The following is a 21,440-nucleotide window of genomic DNA, read 5'->3' as shown; positions in this document are numbered from 1 at the left end:
TTGGTGCTGAGAGCCGAAAAGGGGAAAATGTAGCCAGTAGAGAAGATACACCAGAGCATGTTCATGTGACCTCTATCATCATCTTGTAGAGGTTAAATGGCCGACTTAAATGAGAGGTTAGCATGTGCCAAAGAGAACTCACAAGCAGGATAGCAAAAAAACATCTTCTCAAAAGCAATCAATAGGACTACTGTGAAGCCACCATTACAAGCAAAGAAACCTTAGTTAAAAAACAAAAACAAAAAACACCAAACCAAAAAAAAATCCCAAACCATCAAACCAACCAAACCTGCAAGGAGGACGCAAATGACATTGCCACATACCATCCTTTGGCAGTGGCCTGAGTGCCTGCAGTCAGGAGGGAAATGTGGTCTGGCACACAGCAGCAGCATCTGCACTGCCTTGAGCTAGTCTTCATACATTGAGTCTATTTAAATAAGTTTTTGGCCTGGAGAAGCAGACTTACGCAGAAGAAAAAAGATTGGGTCCTCTGACATCTGTTCTTGTTTCATGGGTATAAATTAACTCTGTAGATATGATATAAACACTTTTATCAATTTTATTTGTCATTCAAGAACATGGCACTGGCTAACTCAGTGAGGTAGTTTGTGCAGTACCACATACAAACAGAAAAGCTCTTTCCTACACTCTGTAATTTAAAGCGGTCCTAATTTCTAAATATTTTGGGCAGTGTGCCAGTATTGAGTTGAGTCACAGGATGGTGTCTCCTTCCGTGTGGGTGCATATGGCCATTTGGAGGGGTAGACACAGGTATGTGTTTTGCAGATTTGCAGGTATGTTTAGAAACAAGGGACTAGATACTGGCCAGGTTGCTCTCTCTTAGATTAGATTATTTGGACTCAGCAGTGAAGATAATTTTGTTTTGTTTCTCTGCACAAACTCCAGCACAATGGGGTTTTGAAGCACCACCGTTACTCAGTACTAATAATCAAATAATAAAAGCCAAAGGCAGCAAAAGTTATTAGGTATCCATTGTTCCAATGCCAAATTTTGCCCTTGGTTACTAGAGTCTCTTCTCCAAATCAATGGAACTTTGTATCCTACATTCAAGGGCAAAACGTGGCCTTTTGCCAGGGCTTTGAAATTGTGGCTATTTCTTTTTTTTCCTTGGATCTCAATGTACTTCAGCACCTGTAACCTATCTAGGAAGACAACAGGATATTTCACAATGTCGGGTGTCCTGCTGCCAACTGAAAATTTGGATCCAGATTTTTCCATTTCTGTCTGTATCGGATAGTATCTTATTCCCTGATGATACTGAAATTAGTAGAACATCTCTGTAGAATAAAATGATGAAATAAAAATCCGCAGCTCTTCATGACCGCTGAAAGCAGGTGTCCTTAGAAAAACAAGCTATAAATGCTCACTGAGAAAACATTCAGTATTTCAACACTGTTTTTAAAAATATTGTACAGCTAGATAATGGGGAGAGTTTGCTTTCAAAATAACAGAAAGAAATTAAGCTTTAGATTACTAGGATGTCAGCCTTTCACAGAATGAATCAGTCACAACTTTGTGTATGCATAGTGAAGCATCAAATAAAATGAGTAAGTGGCACAAGCTCTCATTAACATTAAATAAAATGTCTGTATTTCTCATTAAGTCTCAATATTAGAGTGAGTAGGAGAGGATTTCTGTCTCAGGAGCAGCTAATGAAAGAATTCCCATAACACCTTATGGAGAAAGACCATAAGGGCACAAACAAAAGCAGTCACTGAGATGCACCAGGACTTAAGCAATATGCTCAAGCTAAGAAATAAAAATACACCTCATCAACATCAGAATAAAAATGAAGGCTGCTAATGCTGAAAGGTCATCACCACCAGATCTCTGGCTTTTTTATCAGAAAAAAAAAAAAATCCTTTCCATACAAACAGACTGGGGAAGGCATAAATATTAATAGATGAGAGTAGCTTCCAAGTTGACATGCTGGCAGGTGACAGAAGTCTGGACAGCTTGTGACTTTTAGGCAGGATCCCCACCCCCGATTTTATGGATACAGGCATCAAGGCTTGACAATAGGACTTCTGTGACATTCAGACAATTGTCTGCACCTAAAAATATGTGGACAGAAGTTCTGACTAACAGCAATAATTTATGGTTGATGCCCTGAGAGTGTTTGGAACCTCACTAGGAGCCATGAATAATCCTGATGCTGCTTCATCATTCATTAACTACAAATTTAATTTTTAAACTCTCAACTCAGCTATCACTGCGTTTCCTCTGCTGCTCTCTATTGTCTTTGCAGGGTGTTTCAGTTTGCTGCATTTAGTCTTGTTTTTCAGTGAGGTGTATGCAAAAAAAAACTCGCTATCTCCAAATTTATATGTAATTTTCATGGGTTTTCTTCTTTATTTGATTTGGGTTTTATCTCTTGGACAAGGCTATAACATGATAATGGCCAGCTGCAGTTTTTCGTAGCATGTGTCCTTACTGGTTAAGGCTGGAAGACGCTGCTTAAGTTTCTATCCTAATATCACATTTAGTACAGGCTATTATTCAACCTAGAGCCCTGGTGCTGAGTCCTATGACGTGCAGGGGTGTGAACTGCATAGTTAATATTTTTGAAAGCTGTATGTGTAAGCAATGATAACAGAAGAATTGGGATGCCTTTCTTTCATTTTGTTTAAACTCGTGACACCTGAAAATGACCGTGATTTAAACCACAAAAATAAGATGTTTCAGTAGTAGGTATTTCCAACAATTATTCAATTTGCCTAAATGTGTAATTCTGGAATTTGCCATAAACTAAGACAAAATGTGCCGAAAAATTGTGCCAATGCGAGCTCTTAAAGTCAAAACAAAAAACTCTGGTAGCTTGTGTGATGACAAACAGGATTCCTATGAAAATTCAGTGAACACTGAGAAATACACCTGCGAGGCATGAGAGAGTCAAACCTACCTAGTAAAAATCCTTCCTCTTATAAACCAATCTGCTTGCATTTTTGGTGCAAATGAAGTGATACCACTAACTGACAGGCAGTTACCGGTACTGAAAACATAGGCAGAGGGGCATTTAAAAAACACATTTAAGCCTTTTCATGCAGGGGACATGGACAGATAACCTCTAGCATGCAGAAATGTCAGTCCAAAATGAGAGACTCTGGAAATTTTGAGTGACTTCTGGGTCTATGCAGTAGCACTAACAGTTAAATAGCATTGGTAGCAGCAATTAAGTTAACACTGCTACAAATGCAAAGATTTACAAGCTGCTTTTGTTGTTTGCTGTCACAGCCCCATTAAGTGCAGCCAAGGAAAATGTGTTTAAGTAGGCTTGAGTTTGCACAGAGTGGAGAAATAAAATACATAGAAAGGGGTATTTTGTCCTGTATTCTGGCTATTAATGGAAGGAAAGAATGCAGCCAGCAGCACGTAAGCTGGATAATACATTATTCTCCTGTAATACAGGGAGGGAGCAATTCTAGCAGCAGTATTTCCTCTTATGTCCCCAACTTGATCCTGGCTTAAGGGAAAATATTTTTGAGAGCCTTTTCTAAGAGCAGTAAGATATATATATGTGTGTGTGTGTGTGTATATATATATATACACAGACACACTAAAAAAGTTATCATGTTTCATTTCTTGCAAACTATTCAGCCTAGGTTTTGTTCTGATCCAGAACTCATTTTTAATTTACCTTGGTCTTTTTCTTCTCCCAGAAAAAAAGAATTGCAGGAAATCTTCCTTTGGAATAAATAATACCACATTTGAAGTCATTACTTGTCTTCAAACTTTCCTCTACACAAAATGTTATTTTTTAAATTTATTTAATGACAGGTAAATAATATTACTGCAGGATACAATGTCATATTCCAGCTAGTCACATTATGGTATGAAATGCTATCTTTAAGTCTAGTACTAGCTTGCAAAAAATGGTATTGCATTTCATCTGGACTCAATAGTTGCAGATAATTAACAGGGTATTTTAAAATTATGAGTAAGGAAAAAATTATTGCTATGACATAATAGCTTATGTAATGCTCAAAGTATCAAAGTATTTCCTGCTTCTGCTTTTTATGAACAGTTAACACCTTGAACAAGAAGGTTGATATTGACTGTATAGATTAGAGGAGCAGAAGCTTTCAGTAATCATGTGTTCATATGGATTCATTTCTCCAAGACCTATTTTAATAAAAAAAATTAGGTTATATTCTAGTAGAAAAGTCTCTTAATGAATACATTTGGATCCATGACAACTCATTACAGTTTCCAGGAAATATCTCTGGCTTTCTTGGCATACTTCTCTGCCTGCAGAACCTGGACCAGAAGCCATCCATATCACACTCAAAGTCACAATTTCCAGTCCATCAAACAATAGCCTCTTATAATAAATCAAAACGAAAGGAATATTAAAAACTATGAAATATAAACCTAGAACTGAGTGTGCTAAACCAAATTAAATACATATCTTCAGCCAGTGAGCTATTCTCATGTTTCCTAACTTCTTTTCAGGGTTTCAGATATGTAAGTATTCACCTAATTTTGCTTACATCAGTAGTACCTTCACATTACTGATTTTAAGAGTTTCAGAACTGCGTTCAAGCCCATTTCTATGACTAGTATTGAGGTTAAATGTTATCCAATCTCTTCTCCTTCTGACCATTAAAAAGGAAGGCTGGAAGCCTGAGCCAAAGCACTCTCTCTGACTGTAGACAGACTCTTTGATTCAGAATTTTTATTACATTTGGATTTTGAACAATAGGTAGCTGAGGGGTAGATAAAGTTTGCTGGTCAATACAGAAAAGGGCAAAACATTCAGTATTGCATCAGCGGAGTACAAAGAATACATAACAATGCAAAACACAACTTTTTGTGCTTTAAGGAACAAACAATATCCAGCCCTGTTTGGCTTTTCATAATTATTAAGATTTATGTCTAGAACCGATAGAATTTGTCATAGCCACTGAACCTTTGATGGACTTCAAGAAGCAGAAAACATACTGAGAACATGCCATGTTTATAATTATTCTATGCACCTTGTGCAGTGTGATTTAATTTTACCAAATTGACCCTAAGAATATGTGTTTCCCTACAGTCATCTCCAGTAACATCCTAACATTTTTTCTTTCTTATAGTGATTGCATTTGAAAGCATAAATATTGATATTTTATATGAATTATTTGAAATGGTAGTACTTTGTTGTTCTTTGATTCTTATAATTTGAGACTTGCACCAGGTTTGTTTGCTACAGTGTCATTCATAATACTTGGAATGTATCTATAAATAAACCTTTACCTTATGACCTTTAGACTCAAGGCTGAGTTAAGATTTGTTCTAGTTAATATAAAGAACAATTTTACTAGCTTTAATAGCTAATAAACAATTTTACTAGCTTTTCAAGGGCAAAATACTGACACAGAAGTGCAATGGTGGTGGTTGTTTTTTTCCTCATTAGACAAGATACTTACCACTGTTGCGAATTCTTTCTTCTAAAAGGACAGTATGTCCTGTAGGAAGTTTCCTACTGAAGATCTCAGCTGAACGGAGGAACATGGCTTCTACTGCTGAGCCTTTCAGCAAAGCAATCTGATCTTCATGATCAAGGGTTTGGAAGCCTGGGGAGATGTCAGAGCTAAGTAAGGCAGCAACAGAAAAGTCCCTGCTACTTTCTGTCTTGAAATTCTTGCACATGAGGTGCTACACATCTGCATAACCTTGATGTTGATGTCAGCAGGGTTGCCAAGTGCTGCAGCAATTGAAACATAGATTCCAGAAAATTACACAGATTTGATTCTCATTGAAGCCTGAGAATTAGACTTGTGTTTCAGTGTCCATGGTACTTCAAGAGGAACATGATAAGCAAAATTTAGTGGCGTAGCACAACCAATAGTGGAGATTTTGTCTAGCCTGATGGCACTGCCTAACATCATCTGCCATTTTTCCACCAGAGCTCTCTGTGACTCTCCCTCTGCCATGCTGCTTTCAGCTCTTTCCGTGCTCTGATGGCAAAAATCAGCATTTGAAGCATCTAATTTTAAGTATTTCACCTTGCATTTGGACTAAGATGTGGCTTTACATAGAGGCTTTCTCGCTGTGTTTTAAATATGTGTTTCTCTTTTTGGAAGGGAAGGACTCTAAAACCCACTGAAGAAATCAGAAAGAATTTGGTAACTTGTGTGAATACAGAGGTGCTCCTCTGAAGAAGAACGGGGAGCTGAAGATCATGGCAAACTCTCCTCATACTTGCCAATGCAGGAACCTGCCTCATACCCACCCCATGATTCTGTAGGGAAGCACAGAAAAAGATAATGTAGAGAATGAAACAAAAAGGTGATAGATTGTGCCAGATGTACTCTAAGTCAACACTGAAAATATGAGATTATTCAATTACAAAGCTCCTCCCTTCGTCTTTCTCAACTAACTGAACAGCAGAACCTGTATCTTTTTCTGTACTTCTGACTTTAAGACCCCTTTGCCTTTTCCTCAGCATAAGACCACTTGGATTGCATAAGTCTGGTAGGGGATTTTTTCCCTCTTATGAAACAACCATCAAGTTTCCAGCTCATAGCTTCACTTCCTGTTAGGTGTGGATGTGCACACATAACCCTGTGCTTGAGCAGTTGTTGCGTTCAGCCAGAGTGGCACGTAGCAAATTTTTTCTTTCGGTCCATTAAGGAGCAGTATTAGCATCTTTCTGCTGACATTGCTGTACCCCTTTGCTTAATTAGTGCTCTGTTCATTTCTTGCAAGCCAGTATTCCAGTTAGCATAAAAAAATATAGTTACAACTGCAGTGCTAGGCTTTGAAGCAAGCCCATAACACACAGAGAAAGGGTCAGTATCATGGGAATACCAGGAAAATAATGTTTTCATACAGCTAAGCATTACTTGTCTTACAAGGAACCTGTACCATGCCCAGTGTTCACTCTTGAAATAACATCAACTTGGGAGGTAAAAAAATACCAATGATAAACTCAGGTTTTCAGTGCTTGTCCATAACATATGCTGCAAGGACCACAAAGATTGGTGCCACCAACTAGCGAAAGTTCTTGTTTAGGACTCACAATTCAGTGGGTGCCATGACCTAGAGGCTTTGCTAGAAAGGCAGCAAAGCCAGTGAAGCAGAGTCTGGCAAATCTTAGAGGTAATTTAGAGGCAGACTATTTGGCATTGCAATGATACAGGAAAATAAAATCTCTCTAGAGACACAACCCCTTCTCTGAGCATTTTGTTTGTCAATAGGTAAAGCGTGACACATCTCAGAGTGGCAGAGTTTGAATTATTCAATGTATTATTCCTCAGAGCACAAAACTTTCTTTAGACAGAGTCTGAAGAACGTATATGTGTCAGAGGAGGAGGCATTTTTATGTAGTCTTCAAAATATACACAACAATTACCAAATGGCAACTGAAAGGCATGTAAGTTTTGCACTAACAAAATTTTCCACAACACACTGGATATACCTGGTAGTTTTTTAGTGAATTCCACAAGAACCTGCACATGACTGGTAGCCATTTCTGTTAAAATCAGAAAATTTCCTTCAGCACTGAATTCCTCATGTAACTGTTAAAATTCAAACAAACAAAAAAAATCTGTTAATATTCATTGTCACTTCACATTTAAGAGCATAAAATACAAGAATTATTAGACTGGATCAGGCAAGACGTCCATCTAACCCTATAATTTGTCTCCAATGGTTGTCAAAAACAGGTATTTTGGAAGGCAACATAAGAAGTAAAAGAAGTAGACAGTGTCCTTTCCTCTGGAATATCTCTCTCACTTTCAGTGTCATGTCTAGCAATCAATGATTTAGGCACTTCCTGAGCTAGAAGTTCTACGTGTACCATAACCAAAAGCCTTGTTATCTATGAATTTGTCTATTTCTTTTTTTACTATATTTTTGGTTTTGACCTCCTCAACCTCCCATGGAGATAAATTCCACAAGTTAGTTATGGGTTATTCAGCCCTCCCCCTGCAAGTCTCTTCCTTTTAGTTCTGGTCCCTGTTATATAAAAAAGATGTGGACAGGCTGCAGGGGGTCCAGAGAAGGGCCACCAAGATGATCAAGGGTCTGGGAAGCCTGCCGTATGAGGATAGGCTGAGAGAGCTGGGTTTGTTCAGCCTTGAGAAAAGGAGACTTAGAGGTGATCTCATCACCATGTACCAGTACTTAAAGGGGAGCTACAAAGAAGATGGAGACTCCCTTTTTACAAGGAGTCAAATGGTGAGGACTAGGGGTAATGGGTACAAGTTACTCCCAGGGAGATTCCGATTGGACACGAGAGGTAAATTTTTCACAATGAGAACAGTCAATCATTGGAATAATCTCCCCAGGGAAGTGGTTGACTCCGCTCCACTGAACACGTTTAAGACTCAGCTGGACATGGTGCTGGGCCATCTCATCTAGATTGTGCTAGAAAGGTTGGACCAGCTGATCCTTGAGGTCCCTTCCAACCTGGTATTCTATGATTCCATGATTAGTTTTCAAAGTTGATGACTTAGGAAATAATTTTCTGCAGTTGTTTTGGTTTTGTTTTTTTTTTTTAAGATTGAACATGACAGTTTTGTAAAAAAAATTATATCTCTCTTAAACTCTTTTTTCCTCTTCTCCCTGTTTCCCAACCTTTTTCCATCCTACCATGAAAACTGGGAGCTCTTAAAGGGAAAATGGAATTTCTAGAAGGTAGAGAGGAAAAGGGAAGAAGAGGGGATGAAACAAAAATCCAAACCTGGAAAATGTTGGGAATTGGGGTTCCAAAAAATGAAATATTTTCAAGATTCCAGGCTGGTATCTTTATAGAAAGGAAGCTTGACTGCAAGTCAAACTCAAATCACTGCCTATACTGACAATGCAAAAAACAAAGCTCCAATCAGCAAAGGTTAGATTTGAGCATAAAAGTGTATTTCCAGAGTTGAAAGCTTTTTCTTGGCATTTAAGTTTGATAAACAAAGATGTGGTCTATCTGTTGACTGAATGGGAGAGATTCTGCCCCCCTTGCAGCATGTTTTAACTGTAAGCTTTTACCCATAGTTTGCTCTACTACTTACTACACCTAATTATGCTGAGTACAAATATTTTCTGCTGTGTAATCCTCAGCTTTGTCATCCTCATCTCAAAAATGAATTAATCAATGTACTTACTAGCTTTTTTGACACCTCCTGTGGTATTTGTTGTTTACTGTATGAATCCATGATGTAATCAAGAAGGTTCTGCTGTTCTGGGGTAAATTCTACTTTCTCCTATACTGACAAAAAAAAAAGCCCATCATGAAATGCAGTCATAGAAATGATCTAGCATGTCTTGCTTTAGGCAAAAGCTATATATCTATTTCTCGTACTTGGAGATCAAGCAGACAAGAGGTTTGCTTGTCACTGAGATTTCTATAGTAATGTACAGAAGAGAGGTGTATAATGCTTCTAAACTGCGTGAGTTTGTGTGGTTTGTTACTAGAAATAAGGAAATGTTTAGCAAATAACTAGGTATGCTCAAACTTTAATATCACACCTCACCGTATGTGATATATACCTGACATATGTATCACAGAATATGGATTTTATGGATGCTTTACTGAGTTTTGACTAAAAATATCAGAACTGCTTCTATACTCAAGGTATTTTCTTGACTTGGTGGGAGATGGAGTTTTAATTAATATAGACAGCTCCAGAGAGATTGCAAGTACTCCGTATTCACTGTACTACCCACATTTAGCTCAAACATCACCACTACCGTACGAACTATTACAAGAATTTTCTTACCCTATATATTTTAGTTGTAGATGTCACTTGTTTCATGTCATGGCCTTCGTTATCTTCATTGACTGTCTGATCTGGGGGCTGTTTCACATTTTTCCGTAGCCTTTTTGACTTGCATTGTATTTCTGTTAACAGACCTAGAACACATAATGCAGCAGATAGCAATTGGATTTACATATGCCTCAGACACTCAATAGGTGCATAAACATGCCCATGAATGCCCTTTACACTAACAAACCCACTTACCTGTGCAGGTCATTTCCTGAACATCATATCTTTGGATGTGAGACTAATGAGACATACTAAGCACACACTGAGTAGTCTAGCCCAGAAGGAGCCCATCTGCAGAGCAAAACGGTTCTGGTGACCCAGCATCCACACAGTGTGCATGTCAGGAGTCTTGCTTTGGACCAGCTCTAATCTGGTCTTACAGACAGAAGACCCATTAGTGACATGAGTGCTCTGGAGTGTGTCTTTGGTTTAGTTTCAGCCAGAAGAAAACCCCTTCATGTGCTCCAATACCTGAACCAGAGTGCAATAAATGGAGACAATTGAAAGACTGTCATCAAAAGTGTGCTCCTCATCCAATCCAAAACAGTAACAAAGGTACAGCTGTTCTTACACAAAGAACAGTGAATGTTTTCAATAATCTTTAAGCAATATTATGGCTGTAGTGCAGAATCTTCGCACAGAACGCCCTCTCAGAAGAGACGACTCCAGGGCTTTAGCCATTACAGTGTCACTATACAGACCAACAGCTGAAAATGTGGGCTCAGAAGTAACTCAGGCTGGCAAATGTACCTGAAAAATGTATTTATTTAAAATGTTACCTGGTTGGTCTTGCTATTTTGCATTTCATTATATTAGAGGACTGAATAAAGCCCTGGTTTTACTACAGAGGTTCACTTGCCCTAATGAAAGGATTTTTGCATTTGTGGGTTTTTTTTTTTGGTTCTAGACTACATTTCAGTACCTTGAACCAGGGAGCATCCTTGTGTGGATGTCATAAAAACTAGCAATTTGCTTGTGCTAACAAAAGAAAGAGACAATAGGTACCGTACACAACCTGTGGAAGACAGCCAGAAAGCACAAATGAAAAAGTAAACAGCTAAATATTCATCTAAAAATAAACCTATCAGCACAGGACTTTTTCTTTCTTTCTTTCTTTCTTTCTTTCTTTCTTGCCTTTTTTTTTTTTTTTAATTTCTTTCAAGTATCCTTCCCATTCTTCACCTTTGAAAATGCAGAGAAGGAAAAGAGGCACATTCAGTGAGTATATGATAGTGGAGGAAGATACCATGAAAACAGTGAATTTCGTTGTGAATGTTTTTAATTTCCTGTTTAAGCACTATATAAAATAACCTACCTGAACCTCTGAGAGAAGAGGAAATTTACATGATTAAAATAAGACCTGCAAATAATACCTTGAAAGGGGGGAATAGAAATGATGGAGATAATAATTGGTATCGAGCCATGTAATTTGTGCTGCCACACAGCATCGTAGATTTCTTTTTCTAAATTATTCAGTGCATCCTTTGGCGGTGTTAATGGGCTTGTACTGTTTTCCACCAGCTTAGAATCTGGTCTACTACCTTCCTAGGGAAAATTTGGTTTACATTTGCCTTAAGCAGTAAGACAGATTTTTCTCATGCTTCCTGTTACTGAGTAGTACCTTGACATCTTATTCTGGCTCCATTTAAGTTAGCTGGAAAATTCACGTGAAAGACAGGACTTTACTTTTTACCTCAGAGATAGCTAGGTTTCAATGGGTATTAAATGTGTATTACCTTCCAGGAAGAGTGGCAGAACCTAGGTCTTCCGTAGGTAGACATTTCACCCAAGAAACTTCAGTTTCTATCAAAAGCACAGCAAATGACTGAAATTCATGGTCAGTAATTTTGATCTGTCTGTGATTTATGTATAAAGGGCAGGATTAAGATTGTTGAGTAGCCGTGCCATAAATGTTTGTAAGACTTCCCATCCTTGTTCAGAGGGAAAAAGAATCCACAGATCTTGCAATTACAGTCCTACAAAATGAGTAAGTGAAACAAAGTTCAAGGTAACCTCTTATTTCCTAGTCTTTTTTTTTCCAAATAAATGCTCTATACTACTAGAAGCTTTGTGTTTTACTGTCCTGGATTGCCTTGAACTAAAAGCAATTATACAGCACAATCCTACTTAAAAGCCATTAAATGGGACCTTGCCAAACGTCCTCATTGCAGTGCATTAGAGCATGGTTATGGTTAAGTCATGAGCAACACAAGATACCCAGTGTTTCCATTGCAGAGAGAGAGTCAGATGGCAGCGGCACTCGCTGGCTTTTATTTCACATACGCCAGTTTGTGAAAACGATAGGCCAGTTTAAAAGTTTCATGTGGGCCCAGTCAGTATTATTTACGCTGACCTATTTTTTTCGATGATGAGTTGTTTTTCTGTCGTACTGAGTCACTCAGGCTATTTTGAGCCCTTAAAATTTTGGAACAATGGATCTGGGATCAGCACCACAGGGGAGTTATTTTCCCCTGGCACTTAGGGATACATGGAGTGCTGTCATCAAGTGGTGGTGTCTGCTCATATATTTACGTGCTGCACGAGAATATGTCATATCTCAGGATCTTTGTAGCCTGTTCAATTTGCAGAATGAAAGATTAATTACATTATGCTGGCAATGCATTCCAAATATTGATGGAGCTTATTGTTTCTCACAAAACCAACAGTTAATATAGCATCTTCTGATCAGATTGAGGGATAGAAGTATATTAAAAATTCCAAGTAGATTAATTTCCTGTATGAACCTCAATTGGTTTCACACATACGTGTATGCTAAAATGATTGGAGCCATCAAGAAAAATAAATTGTAGCCCTGTTCATGGAAGGCAGAAGAGCAGATGTTTACAGACAGATGTTTACAGGAGCAAGTTTGCAAAAATAATTGATTGGCCAACATTTTACTGAAAATGGAGTTTTAAACGTGTTTAAAGTTGCACTCCAATATCCCTGTTGTTCTAAGTTATCCAATGTGAAGTTCAATGAAGTTTATAAGCTGTCAGTCTGAACAGCGTATTTGCTTTAATATGAAACATTATTAAAGTCCATCAGCTTAATTTCTGGAGACGGTTCTACCTATGTGCCTATATGCAAAGCAGGAAAATCTAAGCGCCATGAGAAAAGCTAATGAGACTATAAAAAAGGGCTAGCCCTCAGCAGGCTTTGCCTGATTGCTGGGTGAGGTCTGGGAACACAGACTTGGCAAGTCCACAGACACTTCCTGCTAGCGGCAGTCCTCCTCTTTTCTTGAAAATGTCATTGTTTGAATGCCAAAATTTGGACTTGGCTAGCAAGAACTTGACAGGGAGAGCCCCAAAAAGAGTAGCAAAGGGAAGCGCCAGGGCTTTCCTGCTCTGGCTTCCACAACACTGCAAACGCCTCACTCCTGGGGAGCCTCCCATAGATTTGCTTCCCCCAACTGCTTTTTCTTCCTGCTCAAGCAGACTAATGGCTGTCACCTAGTGCAGGACAGCCCCTCCTTCACAATTTGCTCAGCTCTTATACCCTTGTGTCCCTGACCACCAACTAAAACCTGTTGCTTATAAGTGCATTTGCCTTTTTCAACAGGATTTGATGCACAGAAACAGCATCATCTTTAATGTGCCTTCCACCTGCCAGGTGACATCTTTTATAGCTTTATCATTAAAACCAGCCCAATTAAACAAATACAGTATTTGATGCATTCTCTGCACACTCTGACTGTATGATGCAAATACCTGTATACATACATTCAGCCAACATGCCCATTTGCTTGCATTTCCTTAGGCGGCACTCCTGGCATTTTCTCCTCATGTACATGTCCATCTCGCAGTTGCCTCCATTTTTACACTTGTATACTGCATTTTTTGTGACGCTTCTTCTGAAGAACCCTGCACAACACAGCAGTGACATAGATAAAAGAAAACACTCAAAGAAGCAAAGTAGTCAAGTTGAGGAGCACCTCCGTCTCCATTGGGTTTTCTGAATAACACATGTTCTGCTGCACTGTGAGTTTCTTTCAGTGCCTGGATGACTATATTCTTGATATTTGTACTGAGAATAGTATTCAAGTAATATAATTTAATAAATCGACATGATAAATCATGTGCCCAAACATTAGACAGTAGCCCAAAGTAAGGTCCTGGAACTGTGAATGTTGGGAAAATTCAGACCCATATCTGAAACCTGCCAGGAGCAGGTTGAGCACCAGCACTAGAACTGTAGGCTGATACCATCCAAATAGCCCGTGAAAAAATATGTCTGTTAAGTCACTTGAGGTACAGGATTCACAGAAAGAGAGTTGAGTAACTCATCACAGTTCCCTCAGCTCCTGGGAGCTGCAGAAGCTGCACGTACTGGACTGCTTGCCCACCCCCAAGTTTAATAAGGAAGCTGCATCGTATCTTCCTATTGTACATGTGGCCTCCTCTCCCATTTGTAGGATACTCCAGCCTCATTCACTAAATATTGGCCACCTAATGAGTTAAGCAGTCACCTAATTTCACCTGCACAGGCAGTTCTATTGGTATCACACTGGATTCACTCCAAAGTATCACGGTGGTAACTGCAAACAGCAACTGATCCAAGAAATCGAGAGGACCTTTCCTCAGTCTGTCTGAGTCTCCTGTTTGGCCGCTGCCTATCACACCTCTGAGAGTGGCACCATAGGCAAAATGAGGAGTGCTCAAGATATGAAATGTAATTGAATAAAAAAGTCATCACAAATCAACAGAGTCGTTGCTGCCAATCAAGACCTGAATGTTTCCTGAATTTTTACTGTGACTCACTGTGCCATCACAATCTCTTTACATTGTCCTTCATATGGCAGAGACTATTTAGCATCAACTACAGAGGGAATTAAGTCTCTCTAGCATAGGAAGGAAGCTCAGTTCTCCTCCCCATCTGAGGGCATGTTTCTCAAATAGACTCTTGGGAGCTTCTGCTGGCGTATCACTGATTTATAGTGTACTTCAAACTAGAGCTCTGTGTAAATTTACATTAACCAGAGTTATTCACAAACCTTTTGCTTTCTCATTGCCACTGGCTGGCACAATAAAAACACCATTGTTTTCCAGTGTGGCACTTTGATGCACTGAGAGAGGCATCAGATAAGACCCAGTCTCCCATACTCAAATCATAGGGAAAATTCAGATGTGAATCTGAATTGTTGTCCATTGCAGGATTTATCTGTGTGTTTTCAGAATGCATTGAGCTAAGATACCATCCCACTGAATCTAGGCAAGAAAACAGATGATGTGATGATTTTGCCATTGTCAGATGACAATTTCTCAACTTCGGCCCATGTTTTTATAATTGCATAATCTCTTCCAAGCACCAATGTGTAGCTACCAGTAAAACAATTCCACTATCTGGTCACAAAAAATCTGACATTTCTCTGAATCTGCTGTATTTCCTGCTTGAAATCTCTTCCATGCTGTCTGTTTTACTGGCTTCTTTTCAGATAAATACACTTGACTGGCATCAGTCTCTTTTGAAATGCAGATTGCTTAGAACCTCCAGCAGCCCCAGGCATTATTTTTATTCATCATTCACGTGGTGTTTAATACATTACCATTTACTGGGAAGGGAAGGGAGAAAAAGGCCTGGATTTAAGCTGTTGGTTCTCAGTGTCAGTTAAAGGCAACTGCATCTGCTTTACATAATTTATAAATTTTATTTGTTTAATTTAAATCCTGTAATTCATGACATTAATTAGTAGTAAATGTTGAAAAGTTCTGCACAAGTATTTATGACATTCTAACTGTGATTGATGACTTTATCGCTCACTCTGTCCACAAAATGTGTGTTTGCTTTTTCATGGAAGAGCAAATAAAAAGAACTTTAGTAAATGAATTTTTTAGAAGTTTGTAAGAATGTGAAAGACAAACACAAAACTAGGGATGCAAAAAGGTAGGAGCTGATAAAATTCAAGCAGTCAAATATTTTCTCTTGAAAACAAAGTTTTTTAAAAAATGAATTATGTGAAATAAAAAGTGAAATATCTTTTGGCAAAAAGTAGTTTTAACCCTACTCTCACTTTAGTTTTATCATGAAGTGACTCTTGAATCATCGTCGTCTTGAACAGACTTCTTCATAATTAATTTTGAAATTAGCTTTTTGATATGAATGGAATTTCTCTATATATTATTCACTAATAATTCAAAATTAACTTAAACTGCCCAAAATATTTTATGTGTGACCTTCTATAACAGGAGGAGTTTAACAAAAATTCAGAGGTAATTCAGAAATGTTATCTGTTAAACCAGTGATGGGGCAGCCCCAAAAGCTGAAGGTTGTTCTGGCACAGTCTAACTTTTATCTGATCTTACCAAATTACAAAAAGCTCATGTTGGCTGGAAATGTTGAATTTGCTTTGTTCTCTTAGCTGGTCATGAATATGACTAATTATGGCTAGAGCTGATCCAGTGCTACTGATGCTGATTTTTCTATGGAAATTATGAACGCTGAATGAGGACAGCTGTTAAAAGTGTAGATTAAAGCTTTGTAAATATCTGCGTTTGCCATCCTGATGGCCAACGGCTTTGGGTTTTTCAATTTAAAAGTTTTTGAAGTTCATAATTGCTAGCAAAGCACCTGCTTTGCTCTGTCAAGCCATGCTACAGTGTTCGTTCTCCCCATGCCCATGTGGTGGGTGTTAGCGCGAGGAGAAGATTAAAGTGGGACCCTTCTTTGCAGGAGGTATTCTCAGTCTGGCTTGACGTGACATCAAGGATTATCAGTAGTGGTCTGAAGACTGCAGAAACTCATACCGCCAGCCTGTGCAGAGGGAATTCACAACTAGCTTTTCTCTCAGCAGAACTTATTTATCGAACAAGCATGATACTATGTCCCACTTGTTCTGCAACACCTGAAAATGGCCCTTAAAAAGCAGTATCACTATACAGACGAAGGCTATACCAAAAATCTTTGATGTCTTTCTGCAAAGGTTGTCTCAGAAATGACATCTACAACAGCAGGCTTTAAAGCATTGCATATTGGTCGCTATACTGTAGCAATGCCTGTGAACTGCCTCATCCTTTATGGACCACAACTGTGATGCTATTATTGTTAATCAAGGCAGCATTTTCTAAAGTGATATATTAAAGGTGAGAGAAACCTCAAGGAAGCTTTTTCTTTTTTATTATAGTACCACAGACAAATGTTGTATGAGAGCAAATGTTCTGTTTATTCTGCTTTTGCATAAACTATTAATGAAATCATTCATACTTATTTGTTAATGGATGGTAATGTATTAAAAAATATATAGGAGTGTATACTGCTGCCCATATCTTTAGAGTAATATTCTCATGAGGGATGACAAATAAGATCTTAATCTTTGTTCCTTCTGCCCAAGAAAGAAAAACAAAAAAATGGAAGACGTTGCTGAATGCATTACCCAAGAAAGAAATGAAAAAAAAAAAAAATTAATATATTCATCACAGCGGATTGAATCCCATGAAAATATGCGCAAAGCATGCCCCTTTGAATAGGAATGTCCACAGCATCAATGGAGCAGGGGTGCTGCAAGGTGAGCAGTAGTCCTGCAGAAAGGGATCTGCATATTACTTTGGACACACACTGAGCATGAATTAACAGTCCTGTCGCCAAAAAGAAGTGCTAATCTCATACTTGGATATGAGATACGTGAGGTAGTTCTTCTGCTGCATTGATAAGAGCACAACAGAAGTACTGAGCCCAGTTTTGGTCACCATGCTTTGAGGGTGATGTATACCTATGTGAAAAATTCCACAGATAGGCAAGAATGATCAGAGGCCTAGAAAACATAGTGTGCTCTTCACCTTGTCAAACAGAATTACTATCCTCAGCACATCTTTTTACTGAATCAGCTGGTACTTTAATTGCCTCTAAAGTTTATTGTAGAAACAGAATGCATTATCTTTAAATCAACTTTTACTATGTTTGATCACGAGTACTATTCTTTGTAATTGATGTTGCAGTCATGAAACACAGTGAAAACATAAAATACATTATCCCAATAAAGCAGTAAAATTATGGCTACATAGAGTGATTCAAACTGAATCAGTAGAGAGATGAATGTATATTTCCTTTCACCATGGGTTTTAGTCTGAGTATTTACCTGGTGGTTTTAATCTCTGTCCTAGAAACATTCTTTACAAATTCCGTAGTTTTTAAATGTACGTCTTTGAAAAATTACTAAGACGTTTAATAATGAAGTTAATAAACAGCAGGAATAGCTTACTAACAGAGTAAATATATAATTACTTGAATCTTCACATTAAAATTGAGTTTAATCTGGTTTATAATGACAGCATTCATATGAGTTAATTCATATTTTTTGACTTTGAGACTATTCACACAGACAGCAGAAAGAAACAAATCTCTTATTTATTGGAATTATTGAGGTAAATTATATGACCCTTGACTGTATTCATGCTTAGAGTGGTTGACCAGTGTGGTCTGTTTTGCCCTCAGAAATGAATTTGTAATAGATAAAGCAAAACACCCCAATTAGTTCAAAGGCCACTCTCAGTGACAGTGGGCTCCACATTAAGATATTTTAGTGCTTCAGTAATGTCCATGCTTTAGCCTTTATCCATAGAACAGAAATAATAATGAAATATTTATTCACAGAATAGAATGAAAAACTGGGGCATTATTTTTCTTTCTATAATGTACCTCAGCCCTGTGACAAAGTAACCATCTTTAGGTATAATAGTTCTTCCATCAGCATAACTTTTTTGTTCCTCTCTGCTAAAATATCTAGCCATCATGTTTCTAATAATGCCAATGATTTTCTATATCCCATTTATCCTGACACCAACTTGTGAATACTGTTCTCCTAAGAACCAAGATATTTATCCTACAGATACCACCTGTTTCCTGAAGAAGCTCCCTCCCTAGGAATAGGGGCTATCCCTAAGAAGCAAGTTTAGAATTAGAAATCCTTTCCTTTCACAAACCTGAAGGCACCCACCATATCCTTTGGGAGCTGAGGGAAAGAAGTTCTGTGGGAACAGTCTGCAGGTAGGAGCTGACAGCTTTCACGTCCTTTCAATGTGCACTACAGGAGGCATTTGGGCTGGGTTCACAGCTGATTTCTAGGGCAGCCTAGCACTAAACTCCCAGGGGCCTACATGGGTTGGTTCCTTCCACAGGCTGGTTCCTTCCACAGGCACAGATCAGCATCAGCAACTGCCAAGACAGTGGAGCCAGGCTGCCAGGCCCCCACATGGAAACTGTTCTTCAGTTTACCAAGAGCTAAGGAAGGCTTAAGAGCCCCAGGTTGGCCACCCGTGCTCTATATTCACAGGCCAATGGTGGAAGACACTGCCAATCTGTCTTGGGAAAATACAGTATAGCCTACACCAGATACAAACTTAAATCTCTAAAATGATTAATGATTCAGAGAAAATTAACAAGAAAGAAAAAATAAAAATTCAGAAACTGCTGTGCTTATTAGCTGAATTGTATTCTGTAATTGATTTCATCCTACCTTTGCATCCTTCACAAGTAAGAGCATTGTAGTGGTACCCAGAGGCTTTGTCACCACAGACCACACAGAGCTCTTCTCCTTTCACTCTTCCTGTGGAGTGACCCAGTCTAGGCTTTTTGGCTGCAGGGATATCCATTATCTCTGTCTCCCTTGTGAAAAAGGTCTCTGAGGGTATTCTCCTGAGCTCGTACATCCCGGGGGAATACCATTCTTCATGCTGCGGAGGGTAGAAGCCTACGTTGGAGTAATAAGGCGGCGATGAAATCTGAGGCTGAACTTGAGGAAATGGCACACTGTTGTACTGTGTGTAAGGTGACACATCTACCTCTTGCACTGGAGAACTCATTGGCTCTGAAAGGACACCTGGAAAATAATAATGCAAAAACAATTTCTATTACTACTATGAAACTGTAGTTGTCAGAGAAGCTTCCACTTCCAGACATCCATCTCAAAAACAAGGCATAATCATAAAGATTGCATTATCTGAGCTTAGATTTGCTGTGGTCCTGGTCCTACACAAATACATTGCAAGATACTTTAAAAGTAACTTAGTCATTCTCAGCCTCTCCTTTATTATTGGTGGAAATGTCTGGCGCTGGCACGTACATAAAAAAAATCTTTAAACATACCATGCAGCTAATTGTATAAATGTTCAGTTTACAAGAAAGAGCAATCCACACCACAGAGAAGCTAGCAACCCGAATTAGGTCCCACAGCAGAATAAAAGAAATCCAAACAAAAGCCAAAAATCTGATGGCATTGGTGAAAGTTAGATCAAGACTCAAACATCCTGTTAATTTCTGTTTAATGCTGAATGAATATGTCATGATAGGGAAAAATTGCACTAGGGAAAGACAACAAGAGTGAGGCTTAACTAGAAGACTAAGAATATGAAGTACACCTTTTAGAAGAGCCTGAAAGGGAAAAGTGGGGTTACTGTGAAGGAGCAGGGAAGATATTCCCTAATATAAGTGGTGAAATGTAGCCTTCTTGCCATCCAGCCTCCAGTGGCCACCCAGCCAGCCTCTGCAGCCTGGTCCCCAGCCCCTACGAGCCTGTGACGCTCACTGCAGTTGTGTGGTTCTCATGTGAAGCACCTCTGAGCCAACAACAAACCTGGCAGTGGTACAAGGAATGGCAACCTTTCCTGTTGGGATTGACACAGTATCTGGAGGCTACCTTAACTTTGCCCATTGCCAGGTTTAAAAAAGCAAACAACTTAAGTCTCTTTTTTTCTGTACTACAAGTACAACAACATCTAGCAGTCTTTGGATGGTGCAATTAAAATCAAGCCCATGTCAACCAGCTGAAAAGAGTAATTTAGAAGTTATTTGCAAACTATTTCATATTTTCTGTTGGAGAAAGCCACATCTTGCTGTTTCACGAAAACAGTGACACAATTCCTTCATTAGTTCCAAGAAGAGAATCTGAGAAAAATAGTGCATATTTCCAGGAAGATGTTGAGTCCCACTTTTGTTGGAGTCAACAGCAGTATTTACAAGGAAATCATAGATTAATGTTCATTGGTGACCATTACTTAACAGTGCTTCAGAAGCACTCCAAAAACATTTTTGCTGACATAAAATCGGTTCCCTGGCAAGTCTCCTTCACTTCTGAGGAATGAGAAGCAATGAAGAAATGCTAACAGTTAAGAAGAGCGAACATCTGTAATGAAAACAAAGAATAAAAATCTTTCTTCCCTCTCCTTTGTCTCACTTCAGTTAGTGCCAGAAACTAACCTTTTCATTTCACCTACTTTTTCACTTTCAGGGTCTCATGCTCTTGCTCTGCAGCCTTCTGCCCTTCCTACTTTACTACTTTACCATGCTGCAGGAGCCATACAAGTGTTTTGGATTTATGTGATTGCTGTACTGTCCACAGCGCATCTTGCCAATACCAAATGTTGAAGTCCCAGTTCATGAATAAGCAGCAAGATGTATATCTGGAAAAATGTGACACAAAACCAAATGAGAAAAATGGTGCCATTTACTATTAACAATTACTTTAATTATGGTTGCATTTAGTTGCTCCAGAAGAAGCCAAGGCCCTGAGTACTACACTAGGAGAAGCAGAATAGCAGAAGGCACTCCCCAAACACAAGTTTATGCCCTTTAAATAAAGAACATAGACATACAGAGATCTGAGACAATATACAGGCATCTGGGGACTCTATGGAAGAGCCTGGAGGTGACGTTACAGCTTCATGCCTCAAATGCAAACTGTCA

General features: G+C 38.7%; 1 protein-coding gene across 3 annotated transcripts in view; it reads right to left on the bottom strand.

Moving 5' to 3' along the window:
- Positions 1-21,440, bottom strand: part of NR1H4 (nuclear receptor subfamily 1 group H member 4) — a 41,615-nt gene that overhangs the window by 5,930 nt on the left and 14,245 nt on the right. For 2 of the 3 annotated variants that reach the window (XM_009463950.2, XM_087766234.1), the window contains 6 exons: positions 19,216-19,578; positions 13,490-13,630; positions 9,717-9,850; positions 9,102-9,200; positions 7,424-7,523; positions 5,430-5,576 (listed from right to left, as the gene is read on the bottom strand). In XM_009463950.2, the coding sequence (XP_009462225.1) occupies positions 5,430-5,576; positions 7,424-7,523; positions 9,102-9,200; positions 9,717-9,850; positions 13,490-13,630; positions 19,216-19,578 (984 nt within the window). The remainder of the gene's footprint in view (positions 1-5,429; positions 5,577-7,423; positions 7,524-9,101; positions 9,201-9,716; positions 9,851-13,489; positions 13,631-19,215; positions 19,579-21,440) is intronic. The other variant, XM_087766235.1, reaches the window with a different exon arrangement.

Source organism: Nipponia nippon, unplaced genomic scaffold (assembly GCF_047370975.1).
Source record: "Nipponia nippon isolate SJK-2023a ecotype South Korea unplaced genomic scaffold, ASM4737097v1 scaffold_3, whole genome shotgun sequence".
Taxonomy (NCBI): domain Eukaryota; kingdom Metazoa; phylum Chordata; class Aves; order Pelecaniformes; family Threskiornithidae; genus Nipponia; species Nipponia nippon.
The sequence above is the reverse complement of the archived record's forward strand: the minus strand, read 5'-3'. Positions and strand labels throughout refer to the sequence as shown.